The sequence below is a fragment of the Fundulus heteroclitus genome, unplaced genomic scaffold (assembly GCF_011125445.2).
Source record: "Fundulus heteroclitus isolate FHET01 unplaced genomic scaffold, MU-UCD_Fhet_4.1 scaffold_52, whole genome shotgun sequence".
Lineage (NCBI taxonomy): Eukaryota > Metazoa > Chordata > Actinopteri > Cyprinodontiformes > Fundulidae > Fundulus > Fundulus heteroclitus.
In genome coordinates this window covers 708,402-733,718 of record NW_023396945.1, presented here as the reverse complement: position 1 = coordinate 733,718, position 25,317 = coordinate 708,402, and the positions used below count along the sequence as shown (strand labels likewise).

Genomic DNA, 25,317 nt, shown 5'->3' with positions numbered 1-25,317 from the left:
GTTGGCAAACTGCTGTAGTTCTGGTTGTGACCACAAGGGGTCACTAATAATACCGGCGATGGGTCTGTTGTTTTGTTAAGTAGCTAAGCTAGCCAATAGTTATGAGCCTGCCTTGAGTTTTAAGTCGAAATAAATGTGACATTTTAACAAAATAAAATAAAAATCATACAAATTTTCTTCTCAAAGTTTCAACGCAGGTGCCCCGTGCATTTATTTTGTAGACGAAATCCGACCAGCGTACTGACCGACGTAGGCACGCAGAGTGTTCTGGGAAACTGAGTTCTCGCTCGTCAGTATTTCCAGCCCCTCATTCTTGTCTCCCTGTACAGCTAACAAGATGCCGGCCGTACATCACAAACTTCTGCTGGAGGACGCCCTTCAGGACAGTCCTCAGGTAGGCCTGCGTGATTAATTTTTTATTTTTTATTGGCGAGTGGACACACGGTTACCTCTTTTAGTGTGTTACGAGCGCAGAGGTTAGCTTTACTTTAGCCTAGCCAGTATCCAGTTCCCAGTGAAGGCTGTTTCCACTCGTCGATGATGAAAGCGTCCAGTTGACACATTGTTATTAGAATCTAATCCCCTGTGATCAGGGGGAAAAAGCCGGCCTTCTGCCAACACTTTCCTCTGTAAACATCACTCATGCCATATATATGTGTGGTACAATGCTGCCTCTCGTCACAGGGCTCTGCTCGTTTTGTGTACATCCTAAGGCTTCAGACACATATAGGCAGCAGCTCAGCCTGAATATTGCACCTGGTGCCGTTTTGTTTCCCTCCGTCACATTCAGAGTTTGAGTTGCAGCCTGCAGCAGAGCCAGTTTCGGCCCGACTGGCAGGGTGTGGGAAAGGTTTCCACACAGTCTGCAGCAGGGCTGTGTCGCTGACTAATATTGCTACGTTTGCAGGATTTCGGTGCATAACACAGGAGTTAAATCAGCTCCGGAGACCCTTCAGTGGCTCCGGGCTGTTTTCTCTCACTTCTTGCATCACTCTCTCTTCCAAACAGTGCTGTCCCTCTCTAATGGGTCCTACTTTAAGTGCAGCTAGTGCAAGAAGATGTTTTTATTTATTTTTTTTTTCATTTATTTAATCTCCCTTTTTCAGGAAGTTTCTCTTACTGGAAACAGGCCTAAATCTTAATGAAAGCAAGACTTACAATGCTGCAAATAATGTATATTAAATCTCCTTCTTATAGTGCCTCAAGTCAACTGCTGTGAAATGTAAACAGACCTCACCCAGATGGGCGTGTTCCTCTCTGCTCCGGCTGCACTTCCTTGCTGCACCTGTTTCTTAGTGACTTCACTCAGACTTGAGTTTTATTAGTTTTGCATAGGCAGCCTGTAGTAAAATCTTCATGCCTTTATTTTCACCTCGAATCGGCTTTTCCGCATCTCTCCACATGCTGAAACACCCTGGATTCAGTCCCTCGTCCACTCTTTCAGCTTCCAGCATCGTCTCTATGCAGCACCTTGGAAGCACATTAATGTGACTTTGACTTTTCCACGCTTTTATGCATCAGATCTGAAAAGTGTGGCATGCTTTTGTATGCAGTCCACCCTTTATCTCATACATCATTAGTATGTATCAGAATCAGAGATACTTTAATAATCCCATAGGGAAATTACTTCCGTTACACTCTCCAGATATGCAGATATCCAAAATGTATATATATATATATATATATATATATATATATATATATATATATATATATATATATATATATATATATATTAGATAGATAGATAGATACAAAATGAGGTGATAGTGACATGCAAAAAATATATATATTCAGGATATTCCACTTTTGTGCAGTTTAACCTCTGCATTTACTGCTGTTCTGTGAAGAGAGCAGTAATGAATAACCAAGAACCAAGATGAAAAGCTAACAACGCACATCGTCACCCTAAACACAGTGTAGAACATGGTGGTGGCAGCATCATGCTGTGGGAATAATAATCTTCAGCAGGTGGAGGGAAGCCGGTCAGAGATTATGGGCTGATGAATGGATTGAAATATGAGACAGTGTTGGAAGAAAACCTGTTAGAGGCTAAAAAGCAATCCCTCCTGCAGGTCAGTGAACCTAAACATACAGCCAGAGGTACAGTGGGGTTTGCTTAGATTGAAGCACATTTAAGTGCTAGAATGACCAGATAGGAAATCTGTGGCAAGGCTTGAAAATTGCTGTTCAAAGGGGTAAAAGGTTTCTTTTGAAATACTTTCTCTGTTTTTTTTTAAATATGTTCCCATAGGCTGAGATTATCAGTGCTTTAAACTGAAAAGGACAGATTGGACATGAAAGCAACACATCACATGTGTAGTTCAAAAGGGTCGGGTATTGTTATTGTGTATGTTCTTCATAATTAATCTGATGTGTGTTTAATAAGTTCCAAGTTATTGGAGCTATTTATTGTGATTCATTTAGAAAATACAGCATGTCCTGGAATTTCTCTGTCTTCCCTTTAAGTCCAGATCTTGTCAGTCACGTGTCCAAGAGATGTTGGGAATTGTGGCACAGCATAAGAACGTTTGACCCCCCCCCCCCCTGTGTGTCGTCCCCACAGACCCGCTCCTTGCTGAGCGTGTTCGAGGAAGATTCAGGGAATCTGACCGAGTACACCAACCAGCTGCTGCAGACCATGCAACGGGTGTTTGGAGCTCAGGTACCAAAGCACGCAGTCTCACATTAAGGCCCTGATCCGTCATGGCTGTCCTAGTCGGCCACACAGGAAGAGGTTCACAGCCCAGTACGGTGTTGTTGAGAACGTCTTTTAATGAAACTACGTGTTGTAATTAGAAAATCCACCCTCACATGGGCACTTTTTGTTAATCATAATCCTGAGGTGTGTTTTATTTTAAGAGTGTTTCAAAAGGAGCAGATATTGCACTTAGATAATTAACTTTACAGTTCTGCTACAACAGTTTATATTAACGTCACTGGATCTTTTTTTTTTTTTTTCTCCCATCGCCACTGTAGGATTTGGTTTAACCTGTCGCCCTTTTGCTTCTTCAAATAAAAAAATCATGTGAACTCTCTTATCTCTTCGTTTAGTTAATTCCTTCATGATGCACAAGGGAAGCCGCACACAGAGCTCTTGTAATTAACCTTTCATAATAAGTAATATGTGGTCCTCCTCCTTCTTCCATCTTTTCAGAGTGAAATGGGACTGGCCACAGAGCAGCTTTCACAGCAGCTTCTTGACTACGAAAAGAAAGTAAGTTTGCAGACACCCACATACAGACGTCAGAAAGTTTCTAAACGAATTAACCTTTGTTGCCGGAGCATTAATTAGCTGACCAAGGCACCGCTGAGCAGAGACAGACGACTTTGCTCTAAATAAAAGTCTGTAAAGCTGGAGACGCGCTTACGAGACTTCGACGGTCGTTTAGATTCTAAAAAGACTATTTGTTCGCACCAATAGACTGCTTTTTGTTTCCTCGACTGAAAGACTGGGATTCACACACTTAACGTCGCCTGCTGCTGGATCACAGACTACAGCAATTATCAGGCCGGCTAAAGCCAACTGAGCGCATCAAACCCGTGGAAACCCTCGCGAGGGCAAAAGTTTAAAAGAGCAAACAAACCAGTAGGTGGGGATAATAGAAGATATTGTCAGACTTTGAACAGGTTAGATTTTCTGTTCTGTTACACCCTCCTCTATAAAAAGGTATGAGCTGCAATATATTGCATTTAATGGACACGTGTTGACCGTGTTGTGAAATTGGGATTGGTTCATTATAAAATAGCAATCCTAATTGATCGTTTATATTTAGGGATGATAGGAGCACGAGGCTTCAGTCAGTAACACAAAATAAACACAAACTGTTGTTTAAACAGGCCTATGTGTGAATTTATTAACTAAAGTTACACTTTATAGTTAACATTAATGAGCCAATTAAAATCTCCACCTACACTCAATGACTTAAAGAGTAAAATAATAACAGAATTCATGATTTGAAAGCTTATGATCAGATGGAGAAATGAAACTACACACTAATGGACAATTAGGCAAGGGTGATGAACTCACAGTGACCTGAGAGATAAATCCCCAAAGAGTAACTCCTAAACTGGACAATGAGTAATGATGACAGCGTCAGGATCAGATGATGATCTGAGGCAAAATGAGAAACATCGAAGCAGCAGTGACAGAAATGTTTGTGTGTGTGTGTGAGCAGAGTGGCAGATAGTAAGGCTAAGCTAAATAGCTTAGGCGTTTGTTAGCTGGCCCATCTTCAACATCACAGGTGCCAACTAAGCTCACAGTTTGGAAATGGTGCCAAATTAGAACAAAAAGTCAGAACATGGGGGTTTGGGGGGAGCAGAAGGTTAGCTGCTCTTTAGTCAACTATAAAAGGGAGGAAATGCAGTCTCCTTGGGGTATCTATGTTATATAGTTACAAATAAAGTAAAAAAAAAAAAAGTCCGCTTGCAGCTGTTGCCTGATCCCAGCCTCAGTTTTTCTCATGGCTGTCAGCAGCATGCGTTGGGGCAGTAATTAGTTCACTATACCCCACGACATCCAGATCCGCCTCAGAAGAATTCAGCATGTTTGCTTCACTGTGACTGAGGTCAGATCGGGTCGGCACACCTCACACACTATTTAATAAAATTTTATTTACATAGCGCCAATTCACATCATACGTCACCTCAAGGCACATTACAAAGTCAAATTCAATCAAATCATCCACACAGATTGGTCAAAAGTCTCCTATCTAACGAAACCCAGTGGATTGCATCGAGTCTCTCCAAGCAGCATTCACTCCTCCTGAAAGAGCGTAGAGCCACAGTGGACAGTCGTCTGTGTTGTTGATGGCTTTGCAGCAATCCCTCATACTGAGCATGCATGAAGTGACAGTGGAGAGAATAGCCCTAACCGAGGCCTGAGATTTACAGACGTCTCTTCACCAAAAGCAAATAAAAATGCGCCCTGGAAACAAACACTGCCTAATCACGTATTTGAATACACCCAGTTCTGCCCAAATCACAGAGATGCCTATTCACATTGGATTAGTATTATCACCTAAACTTTGGAGTTTAGGTCATTTGCAGGGGAATTTTTACTTTACAAATTACTGACATTTAAGCCTAGTCTTAAAAGTAGACAGGGTGTCTGCCTCACGGACCAAAACTGGGAGTTGGTTCCACAGGAGAGGAGCCTGATAGCTAAAGGATCTGCCTCCCATTCTACTTTTAGAGACTCTAGGAACCACCAGCAGACCTGCAGTCTGAGAGTGAAGTGCTCTGTTAGGAACATCACTGATTTGTTTTGTAAGTCGCCCTGCCGACTGACTGCAGCCACTGCAGAATCATGCAGACTTTCCCCTGAAAAAAAAAAAACGGTAAGTAGATTAGGTAGTGTTACACCCGCTTAACCCTGTAAACATCTAAAAAGAGCATTTAGACATATTTTCTACAACACAGAATGTTTGACGGGTAACTGAACTAGTCAGAAAAATGTGCAACTCACATGTTCATGTCAGATTTATGCATAGAACATAGAATATATTGGAATTATTTTTTTTTTGCAAATTGTGCATCTGTGCAGTGTTTAAAGCATCTCCATGTTGTGGCACTCATTACGGATAGAAGCACAATATTGTGACCCGGGTGTCATCTAGTGTGGGCCTAATGATCGTCCAGATGTGCTTCTAAAACTGTGTATCTGCTAGTGTACACGGACTCACTCTGTAGACTTCATGTGAAATCACACAGGAAGGATTTTTCAAAAGGGAACAACTAATGATGCATCTAGAGGCAAGGCCACTTTACTTGTGTAGCACATTTTCATCCAAAGGGAACTCAAAGTGCTTGTACCTAGAATTTAATACAAACACACTTAAAAACATGAAATTAGACACTCAAAAAGAGTTTGGAAATAAAAAGATATACAATGGGTAAGCAGTGGCAAAGAGAAAGAAAGAAAGGTCTTTAACCTTGTTTTAAAGGAGTTAAGTGGGGAGCAGTCTTACAGTTCACAGGAAGCTTATTCCGGATTTTTGGAGCATAAATACTGAAGGCTGCTTCTGCATGCTTTGTTCTGATTCTTAGAATGGTGAGTAGGTCTGAGTCAGATGATCTTAAGAGTCGTAATGGTTTATAGTATTACAGAAGATCCGAGATGGAGTTAGGGCTCGGACCAGTAAGTGCTTTGTAGACCATTAATGAGATTTTAGAGACTACTCTCTGACCAATGGGTAGCCAATGTAAGGACCTCAGATATGATGGCCGTACTTTGCTTTCGTAAGGTCTCTAGCAGCAGCATTTTGAATAAGTTGTAGTTGTGCTATTAATTTTCTTTTTGAATGTCTTGTAAAAACAATAGTCGAGTCTGCTGAAAACAAATGCATAAACTAATTTCTCAGGGTAGTGTTATCTTATTCTAATAATATTTTTTAGGTGATAATATGGGTGATAATAGGCTGTCATGATAAGTTTGGTGTGATTGTTGAGATTCAGGTCAGGGTCCATGATCCCGCCAAGATTTCTGGCTTTGTCAGAGCTCTTTAAACCAATGGCCTGAAGGTGGGCTCTGACTCGTAATCTCTGCTCTTTTGGCCCAAAAATTAAAACTTGACTTTTGTCTTTATTTAGCTGAAGAAAATTTGACACATCCAGCTGTTAATCTGTTTAATACAATCAATAAGTGATAGTACTGGACTGCAGTCACCCGGTAAAAGACTAATAATGTATAGTTGCGTGTCATCAGCATAATTGTGAAAGTGTATTTTATTGTTCTGGAGAATCTGAAATAGAGGTATTTTGAGAAGAACTAAAGCTCAGCGTCTCAGCACCAGCGTGTTGGTTAGATTTATACCATGTTTCCAGAACCAAACGACTGAAACTCCTCCTCTCTCTGTCCAGAATTTTGCCCTCGGAAAAGGCGACGAAGAGGTCGTCGCCACATTACAGACCTTTGCAAAGACCGTCGGAGAGGTGAGCCCCTTTTCTTCCCAGTCCGGTTTGGTGGCATTTTTGTGTTCATCCGTGGACTCAGGGAGGGATGATAAGCTGCCCCCGAGTCGTTAGTCGGGCTCTTTATTGCATTACGGAAGATTTTACACCTGTGCTCCCTCAGCATCCTGCAGGAAAAAAAAAAAAGGCTAATGAAAAGACCTGCAGACTGTGAGCCCGGTGAGACCGGAACTGAGCGGCTAAGTGGGGAGGCGAATGCGATGCGTGTCATGCTGGATGGATGAACGCTGGGAGGCAGAGCAGCAGGTCGATGGATGGAGGGATGGGGACGCAGGTGTGTGTGTGTGTGTGTGTGTGTGTGTGTGTGTGTGTGTGTGTGTGTGTGTGTGTGTGTGTGTGTGTGTGTGTGTGTGTGTGTGTGTGTGTGTGTGTGTGTTTGCAGTCAGAACAGATAGGGGTGTCCCTGTCAGCCATCGTCCTCACTGAGGAAACCCATTTACCTGAGAGAACAGTTCTGAATCTAATCCTGTTGATCCACCTCCATCGAATCAAACCAACCCACTTTGCTTTTTGCTTCAGACTGCATAGACGTCGGTGTGGGGCCTTGTTGATAAGCGGAGAACATAAGAAAGGTTTGCTCATCTGTGCGATCCCGTTTCCATTATCCGGGCACGGAGAAAGCTTTTGATTATTTCCCTCACATGACCCCTCTGTTCCACAGAGGGAGTTTATCCCAACCAGCACAGGGCTTTTGTCTGCGGCGAAACCAAGTTTATAAATGAAAATGCTGTTTCCACGCTTGAAAACGTAACCGTTGATATAAAAAATAAGCTGAAATCCTCCAAGATGTCTGCCGAGGGCTCACATCCTCTTTCTGTCCTGTTATATTTTTAATGCATAATCAGTATTTTATGTTTTATTCTTTTTTTTTTTCAGCTAAACTCGCTCCACTCTGAGCTGGCCAGCCAGATGGCGGACCACATGGTCTTCCCCCTGATCCAGTTCAGAGAGAGAGACCTCACAGGTAGCGCAATTTGACGAGGGAAAAAAAAATGTCTCCCACATTTTTCTCCGGTTATTTAAATATACTTTAAAACGTTGCAGAAATAAGCACTCTGAAGGAAATATTTGGTATCGCCACTGATGGTAAGCGTCGGCCTTTGGTGCTTTCACTAGCAAATTACAGACGGTATTTGTAGTTACATCTCTCTCTCTCACATCCTCTCTCCTCCGCCGAGCAGAGCACGAGGCGGCTATGGTCAAGTACAGCCGACTGCCCAAGAAGAAGGAGAACGAAAAGGTAGAATAACCGCTGAGTGCTGATTTAACAAGCTGTGGGAAAAAAAAGGCTTACTGTGCAGTAACGCTGCCGTTAATGCAGCGCAAGTGTTTGACAACCATTCGCAACCATATGATGATTTTAACAAAAAGTGACCCGCCGCAGAGCTAAATGGGCTCTAAAACGGGAACACTTCATAGTGAAGTGCAGGCTCTGCAGCCATTAAACTTGACAGCGCGTCGTTTTTCAGTCTACAGGCAAATACAAGCTTGCCGATTTGCATGTTTAAGAGCACGGCGGGTGTTTGCATGCAATATGTCGGAGCTGGTAGTACGTGCGCAGGGGCGAATTTGCGTGCTCAACCCCCTCCTCTGTTTGGACAGCTGAAGGCGGACATGGTGAAGGAGGTGGCGTACACCAGGAGGAAGCAGCACCAGGCCTCGCTGCAGTATTACTGCGCCCTCAACGCCCTGCAGTACCGCAAGAGAGTAGCAATGCTGGAGCCCATGCTAGGCTACACTCAGGCGCAGGTACTGACCCCAGGATGACCTTTGAAGAGTGATCATATCTCTATTCAAGTTTTCTAAATGAGCCAGAAATCCTGCCTGACAGGCAGACTTGCTATATAAATTTACACTTGTCTGTGTATCAAGTAATGAAATACTCGATTTAAGGGTTTATTATTTGTCAAAGAAATATAACGCAAAGCGGTATTTTACAAACGGCAGATGACTTTTTTTATTAAAACGTTAATAAATAACTTATTTAACATATTTAACACAACTTTTTTTATTGTCGGTCAGTTATAAACACAGGGCTCTTGTCAAATGTTAATGCAAATATTTTATTGCGGTAGCATAATCCCTCATTTTGCTGCTGTTTTCAGCTAAGGATCTCTGCACCCCTCCTGTAGCACCCTAATCAGGCTGTTTTATGGCAAGCTAAACATCGGAGTGTAGATCTGGCCAAGTTTAGATGTGTGGCTTTTTATTTTTTCTCGTTTGTCTTTGACTAAATCATTAGGACCAAGAAAGCTGAGGTGGGGAATCCGGCTTCAGGAAAATAAAACCCCTGCCTGGTTTTCCTTCCTCCTGTTCACCTAACCTGCTGGTTTTAGTCTCTGCTGTGGAGCTGGAAATGCAAATGGTTGGAACTAATCTCTGGACCGGCTTTTTTTACTTTCTGAACCCAGATTCCCACCTCTGCAGCACAGTATCTTATTACTTAAAAGGCATGTTCTTATGTCTTTCCCATTTGGAAGAGTGAGAGAGAAATTGGCTTGTGTAGCAGATCATATTTAAGCCCCAGACAAGCAGGAAGTCAGTTCCTCCATATTTGATCAACCTGAAAAGTAAAGTATTAAATTTAACATTTAATATTGGGTTAGGGGAAAAAAAACACGTTTAGGCCTTTTTTCCGCCACACTGAGCACATTGGCTTAAATTAAAGGGATGATTTTATATTGTTTTTAAAGTATAATATTAACGCTATTACTGTAATAAATAGTTTATTTTGAGGTTTCTTACACAGATTCATTAGGGTGTGCCAATAAATGTCAAGGGCTAGAAGCTGTGTTTTATTTGCATTGGTGGCAAACCCTAAGGATGAAAAATAAGCATAAAAAAGATTTTATATGTAGACCCAACCACGGTCGACTGTTGGGGAGGAATTGGAGCCCAGTAACTAACTATGAGTCTCTGTTTTCTGTTCACGCACAGATCAGCTTTTTCAAGAAGGGCCTTGAGCTGGTGTCAAAGAAGATGGACAATTTTCTCTCCTCGGTGTCCAACATGACCCAAAAGTAACTACGCTTTAGATTCAGTGTGTATTGGACAGCTGATGAGCCACTGGCTTAAAAGATTTCAAATGTTTTAAACCCCCTGAAACCTTTCCACGTGTTGTCACAAACCTCTGTGTCCTATGTATTATGATTTTATGCGAGGGATGAGCTCTGTTTAGATGAGATGAAAAAGGAAGCGTTTGGCCTTCATGCATACTGCCGTGAGTAAAGGAAAGCTACCTACTTCACATCCACAGTGAAACACGGTGTGGGCAGCATCATGCTGCGGAGACACGTATGTGCCAGGAAGCTGCTGGGTGCTGCTGAATACTAATGGTTGCCACACTTTTCAGGTTTTTATTTGTAAAACATGTTGAAAACCTTGCATCTCTCATTTCCTCACGATGAGAGACTGCTTTTTTTAAATTTTTATTAGTAAACCCTATTAAATAAAAAAAAAAGAAGCAAAAAACACAATGACGCGTGTAGTTGTAACGTGACAAGATGTGGAAAAACTCGAGGGGTATGAATACGTTTGCAAGGCACTGATGGATTTTCAATTAAATGCTGACGGAGGAGAAAATCTGTAAACTCAGATGTTTTTTTCTTTAAAGAAGACATTTTTCTGTCCAGTATCCAGAAGCAGCTGGACGCTGAGGCCGAGGCCATGCGCGTCTCGCAGAAGGAGCTGCTGTCCGTGGAAGACACCGTGTATATGCCAGATAAGGAAACCGAGACCGTCAGTCGCACGCTCATCCAGAAGGCTGGCTACCTCAACATCAGGAAGTAAGATTCATTGCAGTAGTTCAAAACCCTCTCTGGAGTCTCCTACTGGTTTCTGCCTGTCGGTCTTCTAAGGGTTTGCCTTGGAACAGAAAAAAAAAACAACAGCCAGACAGAATTGAGTTATGACGCTAACTTTGTCTAAAACTATGCAGAAAACATGAATGAGAGAAACAATCGGTCTGTCAAGGAAGACAAGGTGGGTCAGGTAGCAAGGCGACAGCGTGCTCCGTCAGCTTATTGTGGAGCAGATGTATGAGAAGGGGAGCCTCCTTAATGGCCGGAGGGGATAAAAGTGCAGCGCGCTGTGCGTAGTGATTTAGTGAAATGCCAGCGCTGTCGAAGCCCGTCGCTCCCTCATATACATCAAAGTGGGAGACAAATGTCTGTGACTCCTCAGGAAAAAGGTTTCCCAGCATACCCCTCTGCACGCCAAATACAAACCTCAGCTTCTTTTTAGAGAGGAGCTGAGGGGAAAAACGGCATTTGCAGTTTTAAATGGTTTCTCAGTATTAAGGATGTGAGTCACCGAACGCACCGTGAGCCGCCCACTTCAGCATTTATCAACCATAAAGCATTTCTGGTTATTTTGCAAACAGGATGGGGAAGACAAACGAGCACAGAAGACTAATTCATACCTGTAGTTTAGAGATTTATGGATTCACGGCCTTCCTAAACGCCGAGGCCGTATAGAGTAAATGCATCTGTCCAGTGGAGAGGAGGCAGCGTGGTGGATGCTGTAAGCCGAGACGCTGAACCGAAGAGGAAACACTCGACCGAAAGATTAGAAGAGAAAGGAAAATCGGTAAATTAGCCTACTTCGTCTTTTTTGTACGTCTTACAAGTTCTGCTTTTTTTTTCGGTTTTTTTATGTTTAACTGATGTTCGAAATGAATAAGAAAAGCTGAAAATGCCGTATTTGATTACAGACTCTAAAAAGGAAGCAGAAGACTCAAGAAGCTGAAATGAAAGCCGAACCTGTCACGTTTAAATTGGTTGTTCTGCTGGAGAATCAGAGGACCGACATGAGAAGCCTTAATGTTTCGACTCATTATCGCCTTATTGTGTTGTGAAATTATAGACTATCTCCCCGTAACCCTGTGGGGGTGTAGAAACACAAGCGTGCACCTCCACTTTTAAACCTGAGGAAGCAGCTACTGTTAAAGGTGTGGCATCGGGAGGAATGTCTTTGCACAACTTTTGGCTTGTAAAAATGTTTTTTTCTCAAACTGTCTTTGACCGAAGATGTGGAACAAGATGGCACATTCCTGTTAACAGGATAACGCATATAAATCTGTCGTAATGCAGGCTAAAAGAAGCCTGATACAAAGCTCTGACTTTTGTAAAGGCGGCATTTGTAAATATCCATTTAATTATACTGTATAGCTGTAATGCTAGATAACATTTTTTTAGGTCCTCCTTCATGTTCCAATATGAAGCACTCCTCTGTTATAAGCGCACCGTGACAAAGAATAGCACTGAGCTGGGTGTGTGTTCAGGTCTGACTGATATCGCTGAGATCTGTCAGGCACTTGCTGTGATTTATGTGCCAGTTTCCGCGTGGAAATGGCTGACAGCTAAATGATCAGGACAAATGACTTTCGGATCCGGAGCGTCTCAAACTTAGTTTGAGGAAAAAGCTAAACAGGTGTTATGGTCCTGTGAGGCCGGCCTTAACGACTTCCTGTTGGCCATGGCTGAAGCGCCGCGCCTTAACGCCCCATTCCCGTCTAATAAGGCTCTTTAAAAGTGATGAAACTGCATCTGGTGTGTCCGTGGTGACGCTGCACAAGTACTAGCCAGCTTGAGAGAGAGTCGCTGATGGAAACTTGAGCCGCTGGGAAACGTAGTTGTAGTGTTAGTCTTTATGCAAATGTGAATTAGGATATTTTTCTATAGCTGCTTTTTGAGAATATTATTTTCCACCTTAAAATGTACAGCTCCAGCTTTCTGCCAGTTTCCTACACCTTTTTTAAATTCAAGGTTCTTTAGCTTTCCAGAATCTAAAAGGTTTTAGTCAGTAAATGAGCCGTCGTTGACGTATAAATAAAATAAGCTTATTACAAAGTTTTGATATTTCTGCAGTAATGGATGGATGGACTAATTGTAGCCTTTCTAATTAACTGTGGTCTTCGTTTTACAATTAAGATTGGACGATAGAGATAAAAAAGCATATCGATAAAATAGAAAACGTATTGATATATATCAATAATAATCAACAAATTCAAAACATATATTTTTAAGTGCAGCCCTGGCCTTTTTAAGCTGTTGCTTAGCGACCTATTTTTAAATACAAACACAAACACCGAATTCAAACTAAACCCTTTATTCAACCAACATTTTACCAAAACTGCTAGTTTTTAAAAAAGAAAAAAAGAATGTGTGCTCTCTGAACTCTTTGAAGGGGGCGGAGCTTGGTTCCTGGGTCTGCGTTGTGATTGGTTGGGAGGATGTAATGGCTAATATTAACCTAAAAGGAAAACTGTTCTTTTATTTACTTTTATTTGCCCTTTTTTCTATCATTGATAAACGTCTATCAATCGATAAATATCGTTATTGAATTTTCGTCCACCCCTAGGAATAATAGTAAAATAAGGAGCCTTCTGATTTTATAGACAATGTTCCAATAATCTCTGTTGCTATAACACCAAATGCTTTATTGTTAATCTATTCTGCAGCAGATTCACTCCGCTGTCGTCGTTCTTCCTGTTTTGTTTCGGTTTTTTTCCAGTAAAACAGGCCTGGTGACCACGGCCTGGGATCGGCTCTTCTTCTTCACCCAGGGAGGAAACCTCATGTGCCAGCCTCGGGGGGCCGTGGCGGGGGGCATGGTGCTGGACCTGGACAACAGCTCCGTCATGGCGGTGGAGTGCGAGGACAGGCGCTACTGCTTTCAGATAACCTCGCCTTCAGGAAAGACGTACGCACGCGCTTCCCCCGCTGACGATGATTGTTAATCACGCACAAAAAGAGGCTGAACATACTTTATCCGTTATCTTTCACGCCTCCAGGTCGATGATTCTGCAAGCCGAGAGCAAAAAGGAATACGAAGAGGTTAGTGTGAGAGAGGAGGCCGCTGAATCCGGCTGTGGGCTTGATCTTCATCACAGGGAGGTGTGATGCTGCGAGCATCTGTCACGGGACAACGGAGATGCTGTTTAGTTTCATTTCTGGGGTTTTCACCTTTTGTTTATGCTCGGACTCATCTAAGCGGTCCGTGACAAGCTGGTATCGGTCCACCAACCAGAGGGAGGCCTGATGTGGGTTTCTGTGTTTCCTTCGCAGTGGATTTGCACCGTGAACAACATCTCCAGGCAGATCTACCTGACCGACAACCCAGAGGTGAAGCACAGACGCAGTTTGACTTTAAAGAGTTCCACATTGCAGATAAGAGCTGCAGTTATGTTTGTAGGTTTCTTCAGGCGGTTGAGGGAGACAGCTAAAAATATGTGGGCTTAGGTGTCCGGGCTGGATGAGACCAAAGCTGAACGTTTTGGTCGTCTTGTATCTGACACTGGAAAAGCTAACGCTGCTCAGCACTGTGAAGGCACCATCCCCCATGGTAGTACACGGTGGTGTCGGTATCCTGCTTTACCCCCAAAGACCCACAGCTGAATACAAACGCATGCCACACTTTCCAGATTTATATTTTTAAACTTCAAATATAAGCAGCATGTAAGTAAGGCGTCCTGCTGCTTTGTGTTGGTCTACCACATACAATATCTGTAAAATTACAACAGACTAAACTGTTCTACAGTCCTTTTATAATTTACTGATGCAGATGAAGATTCCCAGCTTCGGGCCGGTTTTATCTTATTTATCTTCTGTATTCTGTTAATTATTGAACTCGTTTGCCCCTCGTTAGGCCGTGGCCATCCGGTTGAACCAAACGGCCATACAGGCGGTCACTCCCATCACCAGCTTCGAGAAGAGACAAGAAGGTTCTCCCAACCCCGACAGGTCAGCGTCAGAAGTTGAGACACTGCTAGATCTTGGACAGCTGTATAGTACAGCCTATTTTAAGTGCAAAAATCTGATTCCACTGGCAGATGATTTAAACTTACCTACTCAAATCAAAAGGAAATACTCTTATTTCAAGAAAAATTGACTTACTTTTAGTTCCCTTTTTGCAATCAGCACCCTAGTTGAAAATAAGATGGTTAGTAATGTTTTTAGGTTTGGAGTTATTTAGGTGATGTTGGAGATGAAGCCTTTTATTTCTAAAGTATGTGATATTGATGTGTAACTCAGATGAAGAATAGCGTAGCATGAAACAGAGAATGATGTCTTCAGCACCAACTTAATGACTCTATATTCAATATCTTCACATTTACAAAAAAAAAGGTTCTCCAATCTTGAAACACTGAACACCTTCTTAGCGCTGATAGTTTTAAGGCCTGTTATTAAGCCCTCTCTTTGACAGATTGCACTACAGTTTGTCATTTTGCTCAGATAGGAGGTAAATAAGGAGTCAGAAATTTCCATGGGCAGCTTTAAGAAAGTCCTGGAAATGACAGAGAGCTAATCTTTGATAGAAGTTTGAATGTTTTTGGGTTTAATGAGTTTATTCCCTGAAGCCCCGAGCCGTCCTGTGCCCCTTTCCTTCAGAGCCAAGCCAGGGGGTGCGCCACCTGCTGGGAGCGATTCCCAGAAAACGGAGGCCGCTCCAGAGCCGGAGGACCTGATCGCTCCTGGGACGCCTATTCAGTTCGACATCATGCTGCCGGCCTCAGAGTTCCAGGACCAGAACAGAGCCGGGGGGAGGTGAGGCGACGCAGGAAGTCGGCGTGGTCGCGCATGTTTATCCAAGAGCAAGACACAGGCAGCGAGGAGGCACAGCTAATTACCCCAAACGCTGGCCTCACTGAGTTTATTACCTCGTTTCCAGGAAGCCGAGTTCTTCATGATGACCATTGCGGGGGGCTAACTGCGTTTTTGTTTTGCTGATGCACGCTCTTTGCCTCATTACAGGCGGACCAATCCGTTTGGAGAAACAGACGAGTGTACGGCAGACAGCGATGGTGACCTTCATCCGCTCCACATGCACCATTAATAATAGGTTCACGCTCCACGTCTCTAACCCGCCGCCGCTTTGCCTCTGCAGACTCCCTCCTGCAGCAGGTGTTCGACGTGCGCTTCCTGGGCTCCATGGCCGTTCGCTGCGGAAACAACCAGGAGGTGATCTACGAGGCCATGAGGCAGGTGCTGGCTGCCCGCGCCATCCACAACATCTTCAGGACCACCGAGGCCCACCTCATGGTCACCAGCAGCAGCCTCAGGTAGAGGGAGGATCTGGGAATGAATGTCAGGGAGGACCAAATGTGAAGCGTTTCCTCTCGGGTTTAGTTAAAAGAAGAAAAAGAAAAAACGCTAAGCTAAGTGGTTCTATGGTGGGAATTATCAGTTTCTCCAATGTCATAAGAAGTCTCGAATTTCATCATCCTAAACTGAGATTCTGATTGGTTGTTGTGTATTTATGAGTTCATTCATCATCTCTTTTTTTTTTTTTTTTTTAATACATGCACCTGTAGAGTTCTATTGCTCTGTGATCTGTAGTTCTGACTGAAGAATTTAATACGATCTAAGGAGGCAATCAAGTCCTTGTTGTAGTCGTCACTACACAGGGTTGTTATTACTGCACGCGTGAATGTGTAGATTGTCAGTTCTGGTGGAGCTAAACCTTTCTCTTTAAAATCCTGTGAAATTCAAAATCCACAGATGAAATACAACCTCCTTCAGGATGCAACTGACCGATGAGATTTTCAGTCGATTTTCTAGGCCCTTTTGCCACCCTCGGTCTTATCCTGCCCTGGGTGGGGAGCCATAATCACCCATGCCATGGCTTTCCACCAACGATCAAAACATCGTGCGACACTTTTGCCAAAATGATTAGCTTTCCTGCAGAGAGGCTTAGGTGGATGAGGCTGGGTTTGACAACGCTGAACGACCTTAAGGAAGCGTATTAAACCTACCAAGTCATGCATATCATCTATTTCACAAGATATTTCCTGTGTTTTTGGTGCAACCAGGGCCGGATTATCCATAAGGGCCAGTGCCCAGGGGCACCAACCATGGGGGGGACCACATGACACATGTTTAAAAATATATTTTTCATAAATTGTTATATTATTTACTTGAAATTGTTGAAAGACCATGCATTATTCGTTTTGTGAACACCGATGTCACAATAATAATAAATGATAAATAAATCAAGATTTCAACATTTTAAAATGAGATATTTGAATATTGCTCACTGCTCATATGCCTACATGTAGTTGTGTAAGTTAGTGAATAGTAAATTACATTACAGAAATCCCCTTGATTATGTCTGATGTTTTTGACCAGAGGACAGCACGGGTACGGGGGGAGGGGGGGCTTTGAGGTATAGTGCCCAGGGGCACCACATTGTCTTAATACGGGCCTGGGTGCAACAAGTGATTTTGTGAAACGTTGACTTGGCAAGCTGTGGCTCTGGTGTAGCCTCTACAACGTATTTTGTGTTTGCACCGTTTTTGAAACGGCAGCTGAAATATGGTGACAAATGAAAGTTTTTACATTAAGTAAAGAAAAAAACACCTAACACAGAAAATTACAAATATTCTTTCTCACAGGTTGATTGACCCCCAAACTCAAGTAACAAGAATAAGCGTAAGTATGACCTAGAAATAGAGTCATTGCTTTTAACCAAAGGCTCCCGGCAGGTTTTCTGCACCACCTTAATGTCTCCCCCCCCCCCCCCCCCCCTTCAGTTCCAGCTTGAAGAGGTGTGCCAGTTCGCGGCTCACCAGGAGAACGGGAGGCTGATGGGCTTCGTGGTGGAGGGGAGAGACTGGAGCGACGGAAACGAGGAGGGAGAACCTTCGTTCAGCGCCTTTGTCTTCGAGAGCAACACGGAGGGCGAAAAGGTCCGTTCCCCCAACGCCGGCGTTTTTGTTTTCCTGCTTCCTGTTTGAGTTGAGAAACGTGTTCCCTGATGCTGAAAGTGTGTAATTAGTTCTGTCCGTTTCCTTTCATTCACAGATATGTTACACCATAAATTTGGCAAAGGAGATTACAGAAGCAAAGAAGGTAACACGTTATTATAGAAACACTTAAAACACCCACTCGCTGGAATTAAGTTTAAACCCAGAATGTCACATTTGGATATTTTTAGTGTAAAAGCGTAAACAATGAGCAAATAGCCACATTGACTTTTAAGCACTCATTTGAAATGTGATCTTTTTTGTGACATAATGAGCAGAGAAGGTTGCGGTATTATTTCCAGTTAAACTTGACATGATTATAAGACTAATAACGCACAACACGACTGCCCGCTATGGTTACATTTTCAGCACTAAAACACATTTTAGTGTGAACTGTACGACGTGATTTGATTGAAGTCAAGTTGGATCTTGTCCACCAGAGGGAGCACTAGGAGTGGGATGAGAAAATGTTAAAAGGCACATCACTTTCACTCTCATGTTTCAGGAACAAACGTGTAGCTCTTTAGGATATCCTTTGATACAACTACACAATGTAGTGCTGATGTGAAATGAAAGGTAAACAGCTCTTCTGAGTCAACATGTGTACTGGGGAAACACAGCTACACTAAAATTTCTATCCACCGCTCTTTCCAAAAAAAGAAATCTGACTCACTGCAAAAAGTTAGTAAACAATTTTTTGAAATAAGTGCATTTGTCCTCGATTTGGGCAGGTAAATAAGATCATCTGCTAATGGAATGAGTATTTTGACCTGTAAAATAACATATTTAGATATACTGCACTTTAAATAAGATGATGGAGATGAGTTGTTCAGTGAAAAGTATAAAAATCTTATTTCATTGGCAGATCATTTAGACTTCAAGAACAAGGAAAAATACACATTTCAATAAAATTTTACTTAATCTTAGTGAGCTTTTTGCAGTGCATCAGATTCCGTAGTTTTGGGAAATTGTGCATAAGACCAGCTCCAGCTGCACATTTAAGGTTGTCTCCCTGCTGGAAGGTGAAGCTCGGCTCCACTCTAAAGTCATTAGCAGCGTCTAACAGTTTTTTTTCCAGGATCGTTCAGTATTTAGCTCCATCCATCACCTCTGAGCTGCTTCCCTCTTCCTGTCGCACAAAGAGGGCGGCCGGTCATGGTAATGTGCAGCTTAATAATTAGGCAATGTCCGGTTACAGTTGGCTGCACTGGAGTTTATTTAGGGGGTTAAGAGAGTAAAGGAGGGTAAATACTAAAACACACCTTTCATATATTTCTTTCCAAAATCAAATAACCACCATGTATCCCTCTTTCTTCACCGCTATGCTCGTCTGTGTTGGTCTGTCTGTGGTTGCATCATGACAAAAAGTGAAAGGGTTAAAGACATGAGCAGTTTTAATACAGTTTGGGCAAAATTTGCATTTGCATTCTCACTGAGCTGTGGGCGTGTTGCTTCTGTTGTAGGACCCAGAGGCTCTGGCCGAGCTGATGAAGAACATGCCTCTGACCAACGACGGCAAGTTTCTGCTTCTGGAGCCGGAGACGGGCGACTCCAAGAGCGGAGAGGGCCAAGAGGACCTGGAGTCTGAGGCCTAGTTATCCTGAGAACGTTCCAGAAAAATTATATAACAAAGACCAGGTTTCATTATGACCTCCACCTTAGGTCTAGTACTGTAACACCGTCCCAAGAGAGTAGGGGTCATTTCCAGTCACCCTGTTCAGCCACATCTCCACACCGTTGCTGCGCTAGACGCAGAGATCGGGACGTGGGTTTGACCAGAAACATCCTAAAAAAAACCCATCTCTCCGAGGTCGTTGAATATCATCTGTTCCATGCTTACAACCTTAAAGGTCTTTGAAGTTACTGCTTTCCTTGTGCATCACACTTTACACGGCATGCACGTCCCAATGTCCTCCCCTGATGGGTATCGGCGTGCGTACCTTCAGAGAGGTGGCTCAGTTTAGGTTTACATTTTGTTTCAGCTTCTCTTTTCTTAGTGTGAGGGTACTCGTGTGTGAAAACCTTGTAAACTTGTATGTAAATTAATCTATTTTGGCATTTTATCATATACAAAACAATGATTGCACTTTTAAGGTGAAGCACTAATTGCTACAGCTGAAGAAGCTAAAACTGTCGAAATGAGGAAGAAGAAAAAAAAAGTTAGGAGAATGTCCGTTGTTTTTGCTCGCAGTCACTATAGCTGTTTATTCTAACTACCCATTAAACGCGGGGCATGAGGAAAACCTTTTTCTTTGCTCTCGCTGCAGACTTCACATCTTTATCTCAACCGTTCCCACTAAACCGAATTAACATCATGCTTGAAATAGTTTCCGCACTACCTGTATAAAACAAATCTGAGGATAATCTGTCTGCGACGTCCTCATTGAGAACCCCCCCAAAAAAACGACTCTGCGCTCCATTTCTTTGAGCCGTGTGTAAATATGATTTGTGAGAGTGTCTATTTGCCGTTTAATCTGCGTGTGTGTGTACAGGGACTGCCGCGGTGCGTGATTAAATGGCGCCGTTCGCTCCTGCTCCATTTGTAGAAGATTAAAGCCTTGTGAGTACGGAGCTGTAATACAAGAGGAAACCCACCGCAGATCTTCTCCAGTAATGCATGAAACAATCCCCCCCCAACCAGGTACCGCGATTTTAGGGAGGGAAAAAAAAGCCCGTTTCGCATGTTTATTAACGATAATCAAAGGCGAAGAGCTGAAAGTTGAGTTATCTCCAGGAATTATTGGCTCGATGAGAATGTTGAGCATTTCTGCTGTTTGAGCCCATTCCCGCAGTTAACCTGTAAACGGGGAATACTTTGCACAGATAAGAAAACCTGAACCTTGAATCATAAAATACATGGCTTTGCTTGACACCGTGTTAGCAACAGTGTCAAAGGCTTACAGGCAGAAACTCCCTAAACCCAAAGCAGCATTTCATTTTTGACTGGCTTTCCTACTGCATTGCCAGTGAGAAAGGCAACACAGATTAGGGCTTGACGATAATTCATTAACAATATATATCGACTGATAGACGTATATCAATGATGGGGAAAAAAAAGGTAAATAAAAAGTTCGATAGAATAACAGTTTTCCTTCTATTTGCATTGCTTTCATGTAGGTTAATATTACAGTCGCTACATCCTCCCAACCAATCACAAACGCAGACCCGGCAACGCGCCGTCACCAAGCTCCGCCCCCTTCAAAGAGTTCAGAGAACACGCGTTATTTTTCCTTTTTTAAAAACTTGTAGTTTTGGAAAAAAGGTTGAGTTTGAATTCAATGTGTGTTTTGTATGTAAACGTAAGGTCGCTAAGCAACAGCATAAAATGGCCAGGACTGATCTTAAAAATGTGTTTTGAATTTGTTGAGAATTAGCGATATTGATCAATATGGTTTCTATTTTATCGATATGCATATTTTTTCTACATCGTCCAGCCCTAAAACAAACTCTACAGATGCCAGAATCATTTTGGCCTTAAATGATGCATATGAGCCATTTTTATCCAGGGTGGACGGGTTATACATCCTCAGTGAACGTTAAAAAACCAGAAGCGCTCAAACATTTAGCTCGTCCAGACATGGATTCTGGACTAGATGCTCCTTTCTTCTCCCTCTCAGTTCGTCGGACTTGTTCAGTGTGGGAGAGTGACGTCGACGCTCCAGCATTTCCCCGTTTATTACAACATGGTGCCCAAGTGGTTCCTTGCTTGTTTGAAACCAACTTCCCTGTAGGTGGAACACCCTTGATCCCAAACACAAGCCATGGGAAGGTTTTACACCGTCTTTCAAAAGCTGTTAATCTGTGTCGTACGCTCAAAAGCTGGACTTGTGCCAGAAAAGCGACTTTAACTCAACTCTTCCAGTTACGATTAGTTGTCGGCCATGCAGCCAGATTAGTGCTTAAAGCTTGATGGCTACATGTGGTTCAGGATTTACTCCCCAAGCGACATCCATCCAGCATCTGCATGTATAGCTTATACCCTCTGCGGATTACAGAAATATTAACTCCTGCACTCAGTTTATCCAACTTTGTGTAAAACGTTCCCACCCTGAGATAAAGAACCACTTACATGCATCCTTAAAGGCCCAAACGATATCTGACACTCGCGACCACTGCAAAGTGTGTGAACTTTTCACCAGCCCTCTATACGGTCCAGTCTGGGAAATGTGCATATCAGCTTTCACTTGGCTCGCTACGGTACACAGACATCTATCCACTCCACCTCTTCATGGGCAGAGGAACGTAAGGCAAGGAGGAGAAACGAAACCTCCAAAACAACCAACACGAGCGACAGAAAATAAAACCGATGCAGACTTTTGGAAACGGACACGTTGGCGAAGCTGGTGGAAAATATACTTTATAACTGCAAAAAGCGGTAATTTCTGTTCTAGGTGTAGGTTGTGGAAAAGGTAGCCAAATTATCTCCTAATTATGGGGTTGGTCATAACTCACAGACACCTAAAAAAAAACTGTTAAACTAGATACATAGCGGCTGCTGGAGGAAATAAAAGCAACGTTGAGACAAACCCAGCAGTTGGACCAGAACATACGGTCGACTGAGGAGCAGGGCTTTGTCGACTCGGGTGTGAACACATCATCCCACCTATCAGTGGGATTGTGGGAAATAAGAGAAAACTCTGACACATTCAAGCCAACAGGAGCAGAGATGAGATGCAGACACTATGGAGATGGCTTCCTTAAAAAGCTTCTCAGACTTTTGCCCCCCCAGAAAGCAGAATCCTCCAACTAAACATCAGACGCTCTTTTTTGTTCTCTGCTAGAAACGTTTATTTGCAGTTAGTCTGATTTTATAAAGCCGGCGTCGCTCCTCCAGAGTCCTGAGTAATGCTAGGAAAGTGTCTCCCATGAAGAGAGGGTGGTTGTTGTTTTTTTTTTTTTCAGTTTAATGATCAAGCTGCTGTTGACGTTTTCTCTTCATCAAATAACGGCCTGAAGCAACTTGTTGCATCCTTAATGTCTAGTCTGGAAACTGCAGCCTCCTTCTGTATGTGACCTGCTCAGGCTCTCCTCCTTTCTTCACAAGCGAGCTACATCCTTCATATGTTTTAGCTCTGGAAGTAATGTCTCATTAGGAAAAATCTTTGTACTCACGGTGAAGGACGTACGTTACCATAATATAGCAAGAATGTGTTTCCTCATTCTGTCTTTTTTTCCTTTTCTTTTTTTTTTTTATATATAAGTGGCTACATTTATTACCTGAAAAGCTTTGCACTTAATTAAACCTGGTTTTGTAAAACCACTAATGTTAACATTCAGTCTTTAATAAATATGTAATTTCTTTACAGAATAATTGTTTGGCTTCTTTTTTTTTAACATTTAAATCAAACAATATCAATAGATTTTATTAAAACATTTCAATCTGGAATTCACACATGAACAGTTCATTTATATCAGTTTCACATGTACAGCACTGAAATGGAGATTACGTCCATGTAGGCAGTGTCTTGATTATTTAAGTGCACAGAAATGATTACAGACTTAACATTGATTACCATTGGGTCCTTCATCGAGTGGTGCAGCAGAGGTGGGATCTCAAGGACCTTTGAACCATCATAAAGCCCAACACATCATCTAAAAGCAGTGAATTTTACAGCAGACCAGCATGCAGCTTAAGAGTCCTTGTAGTAGTTGTTGAAGTTGATGCGAAGCAGGAAATCCTCTAAATGAGGCTGATAGCCTCTGTTCACCAGTTTAGTCACCACTGGGGGAAAAAGAAAAGACAGCCTTTAGTTCTTCAATCTCACATTTGAAGTCACAAGTTTACATACATTCGTCTGCATGAATATCATGTTTAGATCTTTTCTTTCTAAAATATTCAGTTTCCTGGTGGTGGAATGCAACAAAATGTTTATCTTGACTATTTAAAAAAACGAGTTTGTATTTAATGTAGATTTTCTCTATTCCCTACTGGGTCAGAATTAGACATACAGGCTCAAATAAAAATACTTGTGATATTTTTGATAAATACACGCACCAAAACGGCACCCAAACGGGCCCTTAGCATGATGCTGCCACCACCATGCTTAACAGATGGTGCAGTGGTACAGCTTTAAGAAGCCACACCTTAAATCTAATCACAGAAGCTAAATATCTTAACCTAGTCTTGCTTGACCATAAAACTCAAACGGTTTTGACTTGAAGGTGCCTATTTTGCAGCAGGGGCGTCTTTCTGTCTTTCTCTCTTACTTCTTTGGACTGACTGGACTGGCCTGGATTCAATAACTGGGTGCAGTTTGCATGTACTCCCTATTTACATGCAAGGATAAAGTGGATATAGAATATGGATGGATGGATGGCTTCCGTCTTTTCAGTCATTGACCATATAAATCTGGCTTCAACTGTCAACAGTGACACCGGTGTTCAACTTCTAGTCTGTGAAGGACTGGATTATTGCTGATCATTACTGACTGAATTTGGGTGGGATAATTTGAATTTAGGCACAATTTGGTGTTCCAACAGTAAACAATCTGAAACACATCAAAAGTAGTTTTGATAATAGCTAAAATGAAGCTTCCTTAATGACCTCTCCAAGCCCCAATCTCAGCCTGACAGAAAATATGAGCGCCAAACTCAAATATTCTGAGACAGGAAACCAACCAATTAAAAAGGAGCTTTATTAGTTCTATATAAAATCCGTACTTCATGTGGATTAGAGAGAATCTACGTTAAATTAAAAATTTCATTGTAATTTAAATATGTGCATGAACACGATAGCAGACGACTGCTTGCATGCAGCAGCTGATTGGCATTCAATCTCTGCCTGCGTATAAAATAGAAGGACCGCTGGGTGGATCTCACTGTAACTGATGTTGATCTCAGGAGACAAGGTGCTAGAGCTCAGGGAGAGCGGTGCAGCCGTAATGATTTACTAATTGCAGCTGTTGGGTAAAATGCAATGGCATCACATTGTGATACAGGTACTAATTAGCACATTAAGTAAAGCACACTTTACACACCAAACTGGCTACAACGCTGCTTAAAATCTATCAGGACTGTAAGAGCTTTTCCAGGATTTGTGACAGTCCACTGGTGGATTTAAGTGGATTCCCTTTCGGCAATAAAAAAAACTTGTTTTTTCTTTTAATAAAACACTGACTCTATATTTCCTGTTCTGTAGGCGACTGCCAGCAAAGAGGCCAAACTTTCATTCAGCCAGAGGTGAAGCCATATTCTCTGCTCTTACCTTTGAAAAGGAAGTGAGAGTAATACTTAAAGGTGTTGTACGACTGCTGCATGGCAATGAAGCTTGGGTGCACTGCCTCCCCCTGCTGGCTGTCCCAGGGCTGCGCGATGAGCTGAGCACGAAACTTGAGGATCAGGCTGAAAATGCTGTGGATGATGTTCATGACCGGAGCCGCTTTCTCCGTCAGCAGGCCCCTGGAGAGGTCGGAGGAGGCGAGGAAGGTCACCCAAAGATTAAAGTTAACTTTTTAATGACCTTCCAGACAAGACAAAACTGTGAAACACCCCGGTGTGATAGTAACAACCTCCGCTGAATTATTCATCCACAGATTAAATCATTCATTGGCTTCACAAAATAGACTCGGCATTTAACTGGAATGAGAATGAGTGTCAGA

General features: G+C 42.5%; 2 protein-coding genes across 2 annotated transcripts in view; one reads left to right on the top strand and one right to left on the bottom strand.

Moving 5' to 3' along the window:
• Positions 1–261: 261 nt before the first annotated feature.
• On the top strand, positions 262–20,644 carry appl2 (adaptor protein, phosphotyrosine interaction, PH domain and leucine zipper containing 2). The gene is made up of 21 exons (XM_012864156.3): positions 262–394; positions 2,567–2,665; positions 3,158–3,217; positions 6,865–6,936; positions 7,852–7,939; positions 8,020–8,061; positions 8,157–8,215; positions 8,578–8,724; positions 9,913–9,995; positions 10,608–10,760; positions 13,489–13,677; positions 13,769–13,811; positions 14,043–14,099; positions 14,623–14,717; positions 15,366–15,521; positions 15,729–15,778; positions 15,862–16,036; positions 17,369–17,405; positions 17,507–17,662; positions 17,778–17,825; positions 19,183–20,644. The coding sequence occupies exons 1-21, from the start codon at positions 338–340 to the stop codon at positions 19,312–19,314; spliced, it is 1,998 nt and encodes a 665-aa protein (XP_012719610.2). The 5' UTR covers positions 262–337; the 3' UTR covers positions 19,315–20,644.
• Positions 20,645–22,885: 2,241 nt separating this feature from the next.
• Positions 22,886–25,317, bottom strand: part of tubgcp6 (tubulin, gamma complex associated protein 6) — a 35,027-nt gene continuing 32,595 nt past the window's right edge. The window contains 2 exon segments of the mRNA XM_036132486.1: positions 22,886–23,441; positions 24,924–25,117. Of these exon segments, the coding sequence (XP_035988379.1) occupies positions 23,350–23,441; positions 24,924–25,117 (286 nt within the window). The 3' untranslated portion in view covers positions 22,886–23,349.

Coding starts and splice junctions, on each gene's coding strand:
- appl2 (XM_012864156.3), top strand. CDS start 338: ATGCCGGCCGTACATCACAAACTTCTGCTGGAGGACGCCCTTCAGGAC. Junction 13,812..14,042: donor GCAAAAAGGAATACGAAGAG/GTTAGTGTGAGA, acceptor TTTCCTTCGCAG/TGGATTTGCACCGTGAACAA. Junction 17,826..19,182: donor AGATTACAGAAGCAAAGAAG/GTAACACGTTAT, acceptor CTTCTGTTGTAG/GACCCAGAGGCTCTGGCCGA.